The 15,637-nt window shown below is 42.6% G+C and overlaps 1 protein-coding gene across 1 annotated transcript in view; it reads left to right on the forward strand.

The window, feature by feature from the left end:
* Positions 1-15,637, forward strand: part of SETBP1 (SET binding protein 1) — a 381,353-nt gene that overhangs the window by 180,874 nt on the left and 184,842 nt on the right. The window contains 1 exon segment of the mRNA XM_052660539.1: positions 2,801-2,854. Coding sequence (XP_052516499.1) covers positions 2,801-2,854 — 54 coding nt within the window.

The raw sequence follows: 15,637 nt of genomic DNA on the forward strand, positions 1-15,637 counted from the left end.
AGTTCTTTCTCCTTTCCTGGGAGCAGAATGTGGAATCAGCTATGAAACAATCAGCTCTAGAAAGGGGTGTGTTCAAGGGGTGTGGTTTTTATTTTGCCCTCACTGTTCTTTCTTCAATTTAACCTTGAGACTCATGCACTGAAGCATAAGCTGTTATTCTCTACTAAAATCTATCATGGATATAGAAGGACGTGTTCCCATGTTGGAGCTGATTAATTCATCCAGATATTTGAATGCTTACTTCATGCAGGAAGTGCTCTAGGTGCTATGCATTCTAGGTGTCATTTCCTCTTGTCAGCTTGAAGGATGTCATAGGCCATCTCTCACACATCTCAGCAGTTTAGTCATTCTAGTCCTCACCTCTAATTTGACAGTATTCCCTACTTTTAAGTTATTTGACCAACAGGCATTCGATGACTAATTGTATGTCAAGACTTTTCTTGAGAAATGCAATAGTTGTGTGGGATATAAACCATTGTCTTGTTGTGCATGGACTTGTTTAGGCTAAAAGAGGAAAATTTAAATACACACACACACACACACACACACACCAGCACAAGATAAACCTTCAAATAATTAAGAACTAAGTTGTAGGAATTCCCTGGCGGTCCAGTGGTTAGGACTCTGTGCTTCCACCACAGAGGGCGCAGGTTTGATGCCTGGTCAAGGAACTAAGATTCTACATGCTGTGTGGCACAGCCAAGAAAGAAAAAAGAACTAAATTTCATGCATCTTTTGCTTTTCTAAGAGAAGGGAAAAGGATATAAGTTTTCCAGAGAGGATGGGATAGATCCTAACTTGTTGAGCTTGGGCCAGAAGGAATAATAACCCAAAATGCCGCATCTCTATTTCCATTCAATCTGGATATGGTCATTACTCAATCCCAAGCCTCTGCTTTGACAAAATAGTGCAAATGCTAAGATGCTATGAACACCCCTGTGGTTTATTTTCTGCTGCAGTGTCTCAGAGCTAGGAAGAACTAGACGCTTTGCTCTCACTTCTGTTGTCTCGTAAACCTCATAAAAAGGCAGTAGAAGAGTTCCTGCCATACCTGTGTGACCTAAAAAAGGCTGTTTAACCTCCCAGAGTCTCGATTTTCCCATCCATAAAGTGGAGATACTTTCTATCTCATGAAGGAGTTTCGAAGATTAAAAAAAAATCTGTAAAGCAGCAACAATGATGCTGATTCCCACCCTTCTTCCTTAAAGTACGCCATGGCTAGCAGCGGATAATGCAAAGTGAGCTGCCTGCTGGGGTTGGTGAACCCCTTTGCCATGTCTTCTTCCCACTGCCCACCCAAAGGAGCTCCATGCACTGCCGCCTTGCCATTTTCAAGGCTCAGTTCAAACTCTTATTTTAGTAACCCCACCCTGACATTTCTTGCCCTACGTTGTTCACAGTTTGACACTAACAGTCTACTCAAACTGACATATGTGTGTCTTACCCTTGGACCAAATTGTATGTTCCTTCCAGGCAGAGGCGCCTTATAATTATGTTCCGGCCCCAGTGTCTCATGAGGTGCCCTCGTGGCTTGTTGGCTGTGTTTGCAGTCACAGGGGCTGAGCTGCCTCTCTCTCAGGATGGTGCCACCTTTCCAGGCAAATTCCACGTCCCTGGGGTTGGGGGGTGTGGCGGGGTTGGGGCGGTGTTGTGGGGGTTGGCTCAGCGGGAAGCTACCTGCAGGCCTGGGTGTGGGGAGAGAGGTACAGCTTTTGCAATCTCCACCTCCTGCCTACTGTATCCCAGAGTTTACACCACTTGGTGCATCATTTTAGGCAAAGTCATTGCCTAAAGAGCAATGAGCTCAGTTGAACTTTTCTGAGCTAAAGAGCCCAGTTGAGCTTTTCTAAGGCTGGAGGCACTGCAGCCCAGCATGACTTCCTCTCTTTCTTGAACCAAACAAAATATTGTTACAGCAAACATGAAATCTTTCTTATTCTTCACAAACGCTCTCCAGGCCTAACAAAGCTAGCAAGCAGTCACACTCCTTGAATCAAAATAAGCATCTGCCTCTTTTCTCTTTATCCTGCTTTCCCAGCATTTTTGAGCAACAATTAAGAATGTGAGTATTTTATTAATTTATCTTAGGACTTCACTGAGTGTCTTCTGGATAGCATGCAAACATATTAAAACCTTAACTTTACCCTTTAATATGAATTGAACACAGAGATACAGAACAGACACAGCCTGACTTATCCATCAACATTGTGCATGATAGTCAGACCCATAAACTCTGAATATTTCAAAAGTATATAAAATGAAAGGCAACATACAGTAAAGGGAAACTGAGTCGCGTGCAGCTGGGGAGAGGATAGGGTCATTTTCACTGGTCTGATTTTTAAAAGAGAGGAGGAAGAAGCAACAGCCCTCCCGGAGGACATGGGCCTTTAACTGTCTCTTTTACTTGTGGTGTCACAGAATAATTTGATAGTAGGAAGGAAGTCAGGGACTCTCCCCCTAAAGAAGTGTGTGGACTCACATGTAATTTGTGCTTACAATCTCAGGGACTCTGTGGGTCTGTTGGAATCCATTCATAGTTCATGCTGCCTAACTTAAGACTGAAGCATTGATCGCACCTAGAAAGAAGATAGGAGAAGCAGCAGAGAGTCAGAGATAGAGTAGACACGAGGTGAAAAGGCCATTGCTTCCGGGCTGCGAGCCTGCATTTGCCTTTTGTGATTCTGCTGCTTAGCCCTGGCTCTGGGCTCTGTCTTATCCATTGCTGATCAGTTGTCCTGGGGACGCTGTATGCAAACTGTTGAGAGGTATCACTAAGGAAGACTTCTTTGTTCTTTTCCAGCTCCTCACAGCCAGTGACCTTGCAGCCAGCGACCTCAAAGGATTTCAGCCACAAGTAAGTTCCACTGATCCTTTTATGAATTTTGGTTGTGAGGCAACAAAGTTGGCACCAGGGCACAAGCCCCCACCTTGTATTTCCAGCGTCTCTGACTCAGGGAACCGGCCTTGACAGTGACTTGGTAGCTTGTCATCTCCCACTGGCTCCTCTCAGCTCATCACAAACAAAACCACCTTTTTCTGCTCTCTTAATATTTTATAGTGCGAAAGAGAGTAGACCAAGCTGCTTGGAATGTGTGGTGGTGGGTGACTCAGCATAGGAAAGGGTTAAACCAAGAATGTAGAAGGTGGGATTTGCTCCTGCATTTCTCCTCTGTGGTACAGGGTACTCCCATTTGTGGAATCTTTGTGAGCAAATACCTTGTAGCCACAGTCTGGGGGCCAGGTTAATCTCAGACTCTGCAGAGGCAGATGGTTGAGTTTTGCTGATCTTGGTTAGAAAATGGGCCATTATTATCTCTGGCCAGAATGCTTTTTGGAGGTCACTATGAGCAAGCGACAAGAGGCACAGGCAAAGTCTCTCTTGGGACCTCCCTGACAGCTTTGAAGGTGGAAAATCACCTTGCCTGTCTTTGGAAGGAAGCTTACTGTCTCCACACAAAGGCATAACCACACACACACACACACACACACACAAATGCATACCCGACAAACATAGTCCTTGTGTTCCGCATGGATCTCAGTGTAGATAGAATGTGTATGCAAAGACGGGTAAATCCAAGAGCAAGAAATGAGCTCTCTCACCCCTGCCTCTGTTCCCCCTTGAGTGGGAAACTTCCTGTCACTCCCCAACTCAGTGCTGCCCAAGACCCCACCTGCCGCACCTCTGCAGGGACGCCCAGAGGCAGAGCAGGTAATTGTTAATACAAGAATTCCATAAACTTGAGGATGTTTTCTTCTTTAAACATGTTTTATAGCCAAGAGCTCACTGTACCCTTACTACACTTCCCCCTTGTGGAGCGTATCCTGTGGGTCCCCTTTCACTGCCGGAGGAAACTGAGGCCCCAAGACCACTGAGAGCACTGGGGCCAGATCGGAAGGAGAGTAAGAGGCTTGGGGGAGACAGTGAACAAAATCCAAGGCCCCGCTGGTGAGAGTCAAAGATAAACCCATGTACAGTTTGGGGTGTTTTGATCACAGCTTGTTAATCCTTCTGTCAGGACGCAGTGAGGTTTTAAAAATAGTCAGGAAGCCTTTTGACAATATTGAAAAATGATAATTTATTCAAGTAGTTATTCACATAATGCACACAAGCTTTCAGGTGAGCTCAGAGAATGTGAAACAAAAATAAAAGAAAATCGATCCATGTCCCACCCACTTCCACACCTACACTCACACACAGTGGCATCCCGGCCAAAGATTTATTTTTATCTGGAATTTATAAAAATAAAGGGGGGTGGGAAGAGGCTTTGTACTATGTTGTTTTGTGGCTTGAAACGGATACAAAGTGGAGACTGACTTTATGGAAGGTGTGTGTGTGTATGGGTGTGTGTGTGGTTTTGGCATTATTTCTGAGTTGATCATATTCTCTCTCTGTTTGTTGAGTCCACAGTTCTAAAGATATTTGATTTAAAATGAACTATTGTTAGATATATTGGGGGTCTGCCCATCACACTTGAGGCCATGATCCTAGAAAAGCAGCTCCCCTGCTCCCTGCCGATTACACTGCGGTGGTTGGTGCAGACGGCTCACTCCCTTGGTTCCATCTGACCTTTCCACATTATTCCATTTGTGTGTCATTCCCCCGCGGCTGGAATATAAATGTGTATTTTTCATTCCTCAGGATGCATGTTCCTGAGGCCAGGAGGCCCTGGGAATCTTGTGGACAGAGTGTAGTGCCCAGATCAAAGTCAGTTCTTCAGTGTTGTTCCTAAATCAGAAAGGCCCAGATGTGTCTCGAATCAACATCACCCTCTTGGGTGCTTTTCCAGAGAGAAACAGAACATTGCCCACACGTTTGGGGCTGTGCACCAGTGCATTGGCTTTTGTTATTGTTTTCCCTTCTCTCTGGGTTTCAGGTGAAACTGAGCCCCAGGCATCCTGATGTCCAGTCATTCATGGGTGTGTTCCTTCCCAGGAACTGTCACTGACTTTCAGGAGGCAATTCACTGAGGACCCCTCCCTGGGCTCATTGTCAGTGGGCCTGTTGGCTTTCACGTGATCCACAGTCACCACTTGCATGGAAAAGTTTTTGTCTTTTTTTTCCTTCCTTGAAACATTTCCTGCTGCAGCCTCTTAGGGAAAACAGTCATGATTTTCTCCCTCGTCCTTGCTGCCCCTCTGGTTTGAAGGTGTGGAGAGCAGTGAGTGTATGAGTCTGACCTCTCCTGTCTCCTGTCTCTCTCCTTCTTTTCTGGATCCAGATAAAGAAGAGGTGGGTCAGGAAGTCACTGTCAGCCTTTCTCCCTGTGATTATTGGTTTGTAAAGGCACCATGTTCATTCCTGGAAATAAACACATTACTTTGAAGGTAGAGCCTGATGCTGAGATTTTACAGCCTGTGCACTAGGGTTGAGAGTTCTTCCTGGGTCGGTGAGCTTGGCTTCTGTTTTGGGTGAGCAGGAAGAACTGCCTCACCGGAGGTTACTGGTCTCAGTAGGTTGAAAAAACACAGATGGAAAGCCTCCTGAAATCACACCTATGTCACCCAGACTCTTCTCTTAATATTTGGTCCCCTGCAAACACATCTTTCATTTTCCAACACCTTGTTCTTCCTGCCTTTGAAGGAATGAACATATTTGAGCCCCCTCTCTTATCCTTGGATGACTAGAAATGAGGACCCTCATCTACCTTTCCCAGACCATCTCTCTCCATTCTTGAAAGGATTAAAAGCAGCAGAAGCTTAGTAGAAGCCCCACAGTCATGTGACTTCTTCATTTTATTTTTACTCTTTTTTTTCCTCTGAGTTAAGAGCTATAAGTTGTCCACTGTAAAAATTTTAGAATATGTGAAAGTGGTAAAAAAAAAGTACAGTCTTCTAGTTATAAAATAAATAAGTCCTGGGGAATGTAATATACTCCACGGTGACTTTAGTTATCTTTGAAAGGTATTAAAAGAGTGAGTCTTGAAAGTTCTCATCACAAGAAAAAATTTGTAATTCTGTGTGGTGATGGATGCTAACTGTAAAAGTTAACTAAAAAGAAGAAATTTGGAAAATAGCTGGAAAATTTTGAAAATCTCTTTCCACCCCAGAAACACTTATAATGACCTTTTGGGGTATAGTGTTACCATAATTATTGTGCAAAATGTACACATCTATGGGATTTTTTTAAAAATTGACATTCATATTTTATATGCCTTTTTAACCTTCTTTTTTGTTTGTTTGCATGCTTTTCATGTCACTGGAAAAATCTTCTAGCAGCTAGCTATTTTTGTCTTCTTGCTAGTACCATCATTCATTCACCACGCCCCTCTTGCCAGACATTCCGTTCCTTTAGCAGGCTGAGCTCTCCAGGAGCAATCCAAGGCAAATGCTAGATCCTCTGCTCTCATCTAGGATACAAATAGCAGCCACAGCTTCTTTGCAGTTAGTTCTTTGTCTCTCCTACAGGCGTCTGACGGTTGTTTAAATTTCGTAGTGAAGTGTCCGTGTATATGCCCATGGGCATTTAAGCACATGCTTACAAGGGCCCTGGTGGGGGATGTTAGGAAGAAACAACCATAGCATGGGGCCCAAGCTCAGATGCAAGTGTCATCTGTCCGTCTGCCGTCCTGGAAAGCAACCTAGAGAAGATCCATCCCCCCAAAAGAGAGCACCCACTAAAGGACTTGGTTCTCACCTGCTTCATAAACGCCTCACTGTCTCAGAGGAGAGAGGAGGTTTCTTATAGGAAAAATTGGATTTTACTTCAAGTATGCCTCAATGACAGGATTTTGGGAGGCAAGTGTAATAGCTGTTATATAAGGGTAGCTATTTTAAAGAAATTTCTAAAATGGCTATTGCTGTTATGGCCAAGGGGACATTTGCAGTGAAAGGTAAGAAGAGTCACTCCGAACACACGGAAAACATTTTTCAGTTCAGAGAAAACAGGACTTTCAGTTACTGAGCTGCCATTTCATTCAAAGATGCCCATGGAGATCTTTACGTAGAGCTACGTGCTGCACAGACTCTTCCCCAGAATTTGGCAGTTCTGGAATATTCTACCTCTATTAGCTTTGTGAAGTTGCCTAATGGCTTTAATCCTTATTTTCCTTATTGAGCAAAAAAGCTGTGCTGCTTATCCCACAGACTGTTGTGAGGATCAAATGAGACAATATTGTAAAAGTAACCTAGCATGGTGGCTGCCACATATAGCAAATTCAACTTTTCCTTTCGTTAGAGAAGTGTGTGCTTAATTGCTCAGTTGTGTCCAACTCTTTTCTTTTTTTTTTTAATTTTAAAATCTTTAATTCTTACATGTGTTCCCAAACATTTTCAACCACATGAACTGTAAGCCACCAGTTTCCTCTGTCCGTGGGGATTCTCCAGGCAAGAATACTGGAATGGGTTGCCATGCCCTCCCCCAGGCAAAGAAGTTTCAGTTCAGTTCAGTCGCTCAGTCATGTCTGACTCTTTGCGACCCCGTGGACTGCAGCACGCCAGGCTTCCCTGTCCATCACCAACTCCTGGAGCCTACTCAAACTCATGTCTATCACGTCGGTGAGGCCATCCAACCATCTCATCCTCTGTCGTCCCCTTCTCCTTAGGTTAAATTATTTAAGAATTCAGAGGAAGGAGAAATTGTATCTATGTGAGCAAGCAAAAAAGTCTTCTAGATACATGGGCCAAGATAGGTGAGAAGGAAGTGAGGCAGTGAACTTACTCCAGGGCAGGGGAAGCCTGGATGAAGACCAAACCAAGGGTGGAGATTCTTGGGTGTGTTCTGGAGACAGAGTGCTTGAACTGCTCTGGTTTAGATGGAATATGGTGAGGATATAGCTGCAAATTAGGTTGGGACCAAATTGCACAAGGTCTCCAAAGTCCAGAAAAATAGGCACACTAGTTTAATGATCCTCCATTAATTATCTAATGTTTATTATCTATTATTCAACTTTAATAATATGTTGTTACAAAAGCCTTGATTTGGAGCATGGGCTGATTTCTGTGGTGTAAATATCTCCCCAGTGAACAATTTTGAGCTGTCAATGGTTTAATAACCTGTTTGCAAAGTCTTTGACAGTCAGTTTTCCCGAGTTGATGTGATCAGTTCCCCACACACCCCTGGACCAGCTTCTGTAATCATTACCATTTGCCAGTCTTATTTAAGCTATACTCCCAGATACATATGTATTTTTAATTTTAAATCTGGGGAAAGTAGTTTTTAAAAGTCCCAGTCATCATGTTATTTTACTCATAAATAATTCACTAAGCTTTTCTAACAAATAAGGCCTTTAAAATATATTATCATAATGCTATTATGTTATTGGTTTATGTTATTATTACCTATAAAATATTATTTTAATATAATATAAAAGTATTATGTTATTGTTACCTATAAAAGTAATAATAATTCCATAGTATTTTCTAATCCCAGTTCATGTTCGGATTTCTCTGATTATCTTAACATGGATTTTACAGTTGATTTGTTTGAATCAGAATCCACATTTTAGATTTTGACATCTGTCTGAGAACAGCAGAGCCACTGAAGGCTTGAGTATGGGGAAGAACCACAACTGTGATGCAAGAAGGTTGTACCATAGTTAGTAGATGTAATGAAATGAAGAGGGCATTGAGCCAGTAATAAGCCTGGGCTGTTGGTCCATATGAGATGTAGTAGGGAATGAAGCTGGGCTGGGGTCAGTGGGACATGTTCCTGAGGGAAGAAATGCCAGCCAAAGTATAGGGGCAGAATCAATGGACCTGGTAGCTACTTGGCTGACTGGACAAATAAGGGGACTGTAAACCCAAAGGAGGTACAGTTTAAGAAGTTACAGTGTTCGTTCCTGGATTAAGTGTGATTATCCCCCAATGTTCAAAGGAGGAGGACTTTGTCATCCCTAAACAAACCCTTACTCCATTTTCCTCAGGCCCCACAATCAGTTCTACTTACAGACATCAGGAGACATAGCCGTCTGCAAAATATCCTGGGCTCCATGAGTCCTAAGCCAGAATTTTTCAATGCAAGGACTCCAAACATTTTGTGAGGAGAGGCTAGTTTTTAGGAAGGTGTGACCATGGAGTTTCTGAACAGAAGGAAATTCGAGCTGTGCACATGTCCCACCAGAAGAGGCATGGTGATGCAGGGAAGGGGCGATGACAGTAACCTGTGACTCAGTGATGGTCTGTGTTTTGGGGTATTTCAAGTGGCTGCCCCTACACTGAAAAGCAGCAGGCAGGTTAGAAAGTCAGAGGCTTCTGATGGCTCCTTTCTTTTGAATGTGAAATCCCTGAGTTCCCAGGTTGCTTGTTCTTCAAGCGTGCATAGTGTCCTTCAGAACAGAATCACCCTTGTCAGACTCTGTTCCCATGGACACCGGCTGCCTACAGGCTGAGAGTCAACAGTCGTAAAGATGGAAAAGGAAGCTCGGGATTTTCCAGAGTACCTAGCCGCTGTTGGACTCAGCAGGAGCTGGTGTTGCTACATGTCCACATGGCCTTTGGCTGAGTGTACATATGCCAAAGACTTACTAAAAGTGAACTGTATGCCAGAAAGTGTTCTTTGAACTTTACATTTATTCATCACTTAATCCTTATAAACCTTTGTGAAATCAGTAATACTATTATTTTCATTTCAAAAGTAATTGCAGAATTGCTAAGGTCACAAAGCCCATAAGTGGCAGAAATAGAATTTGAACCCAGGTGATCCGGCACCCACACCTGTATTCTTCATCTCTTACGCTATGAAACCTTGAGTTAGAGCGTATCACCATTGTTAAGATAATTCAAACCCAAACTGATCACTGATAAAATCAGGACAAGCAGCCACAGCTTCACTTTTGTATACCATATTGAGTTCTTTTTATCTCAGCCTATTCAAGGAAAAATAATTCATCTATCTCAGAGTAAGACAGGCAATTTTTGTGGAGCATTTTGAATCCTTTCGTCTTGGCAAAATCCTTTCGTCTCTGCTGTTCTCATCCCTTCCCTTCCCCAGTTCCCAGATGGAGAGTTATGGCAGTTGTTGTCCTTTCTTCAGAGGAAACCTCAGTGAAGCAGAGCACAGCAGAGTCTCCCACCTAAGACTCACAACAGTGAGGAAAAGTGTCGGCTTGTTTTGAATACACCACATCGCATCTACTTTGCCATTTTGGGAAGAACCAAACTGAAGCAAAACAAGGTATAAGGAAGTCCTTCTACCAGTGCTTACATACTCCTCCTTCCATTTCAGAATTGAAAAGTCAAGACGGAACACCTAGAGTAGTGGTTCTCAACTTTGACCACAGATGGGATTATTGAGGGAGCTTATAGAAACTACCAAAGCCCAGGTCCAACCCCATTGAGTTAATCTGGGTGTAATCTGGGTGGAGTCCAAAAGCACCAAGTCTTTTCAGGAGCTCCTCAGAATCTAAATTAGCCTCCTCATTTTCTAGATAAAGACTGAATCTTGGAGAAAGTCTTAAAGAGGAGAGAAAGTAAAGGGCCCCATATTCAAATGGCTTCTACCTTGTGTTAGGAATGTGTAATGTGCTTCACTTGCCCCTGGTGTCTAAGCCCACAACAGCCTGTTATCAGATGACTTACACTTCCACTTTCACTGAGGAGGAAACTGGGGTCCAGGCAGAGGATATATGGCTAAGCAGGTATTCTGAAAAGGCTACCCCTGTGCCCACCACCGGCTATTCAGGTGGTAAAATACACTTGACAGGCCAGCACCAGTCTGCAGTCCATGCCCTGAATCATACTGAATCCAAGAGTGAAGATTCATGGCAAGAGGCAGAGGGCAAGCTTGAAGAAAGGCCTTGAGAAAAAGATATGAGCTTACAGAGATCGAATTGCCAACATCCGTTGGATCACTGAAAAAGCAAGAGAGTTCCAGAGAAACATCTACTTCTGTTTATTTATTGACAATGCCAAAGCCTTTAGACCATGTGGATCACAACAAACCATGGAAAATTCTGAAAGAGATGGGAATACCAGACCACCTGACCTGCGTCCTGAGAAATCTGTATGCAGGTCAAGAAGCAATAGTTAGAACTGGACATGGAACAACAGACCGGTTCCAAATTGAGAAAGGAGTACATCAAGGCTGTATACTGTCACCCTGCTTATTTAACTTATATGCAGAGTACTTCATAAGAAATGCTGGGCTGGATGAAGCACACGCTAGAATCAAGATTGCCAGGAGAAATATCAATAACCTCAGATATGCAGATGACACACACCACCCTTATGACAGTAAGCAAAGAACTAAAGAGCCTCTTGATAAAAGTGAAAGAAGAGAATGAAAAAGGTGGCTTAAAACTCAACGTTCAGAAAACTAAGACCATGGCATCCAGTCCCATTACTTCATGGCAAATAGATGGGGAAACAGTGGAAACAGTGACAGACTTTATTTTTTTAAGTTCCAAAATCATTGCAGATGGTGACTGCAGCCATGAAATTAAAAGATGCTTGCTCCTTGTAGGAAAAGCAATGACCAACCTAGACAGCTTATTAAAAAGCATAGACATTACTTTGCCAACAAATGTCCATTTAGTCAAAGCTATGGTTTTTCCAGTAGTCATGTATGGGTGTGAGAGTTGGACTAAAAAGAAAGCTGAGCACCGAAGAATTGATGGTTTTGAACTGTGATGTTGGAGAAGACTCTTGAGAGTCCCTTGGACAGTAAGGAGATTCAACGAGTCCATCTTAAAGGAAATCAGTCCTGAATATTCATTGGAAGGACTGATGCTGAAATTCTAATACTTTGGCCACCTGATGTGAAGAACTGTCTCATTTGAAAAGACCCTGATACTGGGAAAGACTGAAGGTGGGTGAGAAGGAGACAACAGAGGATGAGATGGTTGGATGTCATCACTGACACCATGGACATGAGTTTGAGTAAGCTCCGGGAGTTGGTGATGGACAGGGAAGCCTGGTGTGCTGCAGTCCGTGGGGTCGCAAAGAGCTGGACACGACTGAGTAGCTGAACTGAACCGGTGGGCTCATGGTGACTGTATTTATATTGTGAATAATGTTCCCCCTCCAAAAAACGGCTCTACGTGTAAAGGTGTTTCTTCTGGCTGCTTGTTGGATACCTACATAGAACACGAATCTTTTCCCACAATTCCTAAGGCAACCCACTTTGTTTTTCCCACCTCACACCAGTATTGTCGCATCTGTGACAGTAGTAGAGCATTTTAAACAAAAACATTTGTTCACCTGCATACACACACTTTGTACTAAAACTGACATTATTATTTTCTTACATGAGATCAATCACTTTGTATAGGTATATCTTTTTTACACTGCCTACCTGGATAGTGTTTATAGTAGATTAAAAAAAAAAAGACAATATTGATATATAGTCCTGAAGCAAGAAGTCCCCCAGGTGTTTCCAGAGTGTCTGGCATTTCAGTGGAATATTCTGGTCTTAGTAAGTTCTAAATATCTTTAGAGTTTGTGAATATTTTATTTCTCCCAAGATATTTTGAACACCTGAAGGCCAAGTGCAGGTGGGTCCAGCTTAAAACAGACCTAATATGCAGAAGTTCACACTTGGGAAAATTGCTGATTGACAGGTGGGTATAGGGAGGAGAGGGGCTTCCTCCTATGCAGAAATTTTTTTTTCTACATTTGTCAAAGGAGTCAATGTAAGTTATCCCCACAAAATATTAAAATATGATTTAGCCTTAAAATCTGATTTTGATCAAATTTTTAGCCTCAAAAATCTGATTTTGATCAAATCTGATATGATGAAAAAGTCAAATTTTCAGAATAGAAGTATAAAACAAATGAAGTCAATCAGTGATGATTAACTTTGAATATCACTCTCTTTTCTTTCAACAATGATACTCCTCTGAAAGAAAAACAAAAACAAACCAAAATGCTTAGCAGCAAGGGTGTAGAGATAGATGATTTCTGTGATCCCTTGAGACTCAAAACATTTAATTACACTGGCTTCTTCCACTGACTTCATGTTTCTAGTTTTCCATTTTTGTTTTTCTCTTCAATTCTTTTGGTAAAGTGGCTTCAATTTGAGCTTCTTAAAAATCATCTGATCATTTGAGGTATGAGGTCATTAATTTTTTGATCTGTCTCAAATATCTGTGTTTATTAGTGGATTGAGTTACAGATTTCTCTGTCTAAATTTTAATGTGATATGTAACTTTTTTCTATACATTTTTAGGGCTAGGAATGACTCATGGAGAAAATGTACATTCAAAGACCACCTTTAGGACTTGAAAGATGTTTCCTTCAAAATCTGTTTAGCAGGATAGTTCTAAACCCGAGGCAGAAGCCCCACCTCTCAGATAAGCAAACTCATTTAAGTTCTTTCCAGTCCCCTACTGTTTGGCTCACATTTCAACCCTCTTGTCCTTCTACCTGTCAACTCAACCTCTTTCTGACCATCTTGTACCAGACAAAAGCGGTCAGTTGAGAGATATCAGGACACCCCCATAGGAGAGGGGCCTCTCGTAGTGGAACAGCTTGCAGACTTCAAGAGGCGTCTTCCGGCCACCTGTCTCCTTGCGTTTCAAGGCTGCATCAAGTCTGCAGACAGCCACTGCTTTCTCCTATGTCCCTGATAATGACTGCGCCCTCCCTCTTCTTCAGGTCTGCAAATGATCTTCCTTTTGCGTCACCCACTTTCCTAAAAGTGTGTTTATCAGAGCTTCTAGCAGACCCATGTTGCCAACAGGTTGTCCTAAGGGGTTGATTCTGTCCAATGATTCATGGGACAGAAAAACTTTTAAGTGATGTTGTTGTAGTCTTTATTACTATAAATAGTAAAACTGATGCATATTTAGAAATATGGCATGAATCTCTCACCCTTCCGTTTCTAGTAACTAGCAGGGAGAATATTTTCCATTACTTTATCATTTAGTAGTTAAACTCGCAGGTCTTCCCAGTATTAGCTGTGTGGCCCCTGTTTTTATGTGGCTCAGATTCTGTTTTAATGAAAGAAGGATACCTGTTCTGTGGGATTTTGAGGAGGATTGAATAGATAGGCCAAAAAACAGTGGTATCTGCTAAGCACGCCACACAGCACACACACCATGTGTGCTGTTGTTTTAGTATTCTTATAAGTTACATATTGAAATTGAACCTGGACCACTGAAACTGACTTTAGAGCACAAATTGCAGCCTCCCAAGACAATATTACTAGAATCTGGGATTGTTGTTCAGTTGCTAAGTCGAGTCTGACTCTTTGCAACTCCATGAACTGCAGCACCCCAGGCTTCCCTGCCCTTCCGTATCTTCCAGAGTTTGCTCAAACTCATGACCATTGAGTCAGTGATGCCATCCAACCATCTCATCTCCTGTCACCCCCTTCTCCTCTTGCCCTCAATGTTTCCCAGCGTCAGGGTCTTTTCCAGTGGTTCGGCTCTTTGTATCAGGTGGCCAAAGTATTGAGGCTTCAGCTTTAGCACCAGTCCTTCCAGTGAATATTCAGAGTTGATTTCCTGCAGGGTAGACTGGTTGGATCTCCTTGCTGTCCAAGGAACTCTCAGGAGTTTTCTCCAGCACCACACTTCTTTGGGATTATCAAAGAAGAAAACAACCTAAAAAACAAACAAAAAATCTAGATCTTGGCTGATATTTTTGCTAGTTTATGACACTTGCCAATCAAAGTGAGCAGTGGCAGACAGCCTTGCCCTGTGAGAATGACCCTACAAGAGAAAGGAGGACAGGATGGATGGGATAGATAAAAGATAGATAGGAACTGTTTGACAGGGACATGGGAATACCCAGAAAGAAGTGTGTCCATTGCTTGCTTCCGTCCATTACTACCTGTGGCACTTTCCCATGGGGGAAGACTATCTAGAAAGTGCTCAAAAAGATTTTAAAGAAATGTTTCAAGAGCTTTTTCAACCCCCAGAGCATTGCCTCATCTGAACCAACTCCCTTGGGTCCAGTGATCCTCGGCATAGTTCTGGACATCTACTTCAGCTCCAACCCTGTAAAAGAATCATAGGCACGATGACTTATTGCCCCCAAAAAATCAGTGAGAAATTGTACCAAAGGGCATTTGAGTGAGTGCTGTTCAGAGAGGCTGTTTTAGGAACTGGGGACTTCAGGGGGATTTTATATGATGACTTTCATATCCATAAATTCAGTTGTTTCTGTATTAAAAATGAGATTAGGGCTGATTCAAGGAACATATGGGTTCTGGATTCCGTGGGCCATCAGCTGGAAGTGGCATCTGCAGAAGGGAGCCCTCCTGGCTGCAGGACTCTTGTCTCCAGTAAGCAGTTCATCGTCAACATGCTGACAGGGCAAGTAGCTTGCTGATGGGAATGTGAGGTCTGTGCTCAGATGCTAGCCTTGTCTGTACTGTGAGAAAACACAGCTGGCTAAATTTGGCTTTCTTACCCTTCATCTGGTTAGGAACAGAAATGCCAAAGTGGAGAATGGGGTTTCACATGACCACTGTGTAAAGAAAAGAAGAATCTGTGCTTCTACAAAAAAGTAGATGCTCAATTTTTGTAGAACCCATTCTAGGGATACATGTCTATCAGCAGTAAAAATAGATCCCCAAACAAAAGTGCGTGTATCCAAATTCTGATATTTCTTTAGTGCTTCTGGCCTTGTGGTTATAATAAAGATGTCTTCTGTTACTTATTTTTGGAGCTAATGAGTTTTGTGAGCCTTTTTTAGAACAACCAAATCTTTGGAGGTTTGCGAGTCTTTCACTGTTATTTTATTGTGTAGCAAGAGC

Source organism: Budorcas taxicolor, chromosome 22, assembly GCF_023091745.1.
Source record: "Budorcas taxicolor isolate Tak-1 chromosome 22, Takin1.1, whole genome shotgun sequence".
In the NCBI taxonomy this organism is placed as follows: domain Eukaryota; kingdom Metazoa; phylum Chordata; class Mammalia; order Artiodactyla; family Bovidae; genus Budorcas; species Budorcas taxicolor.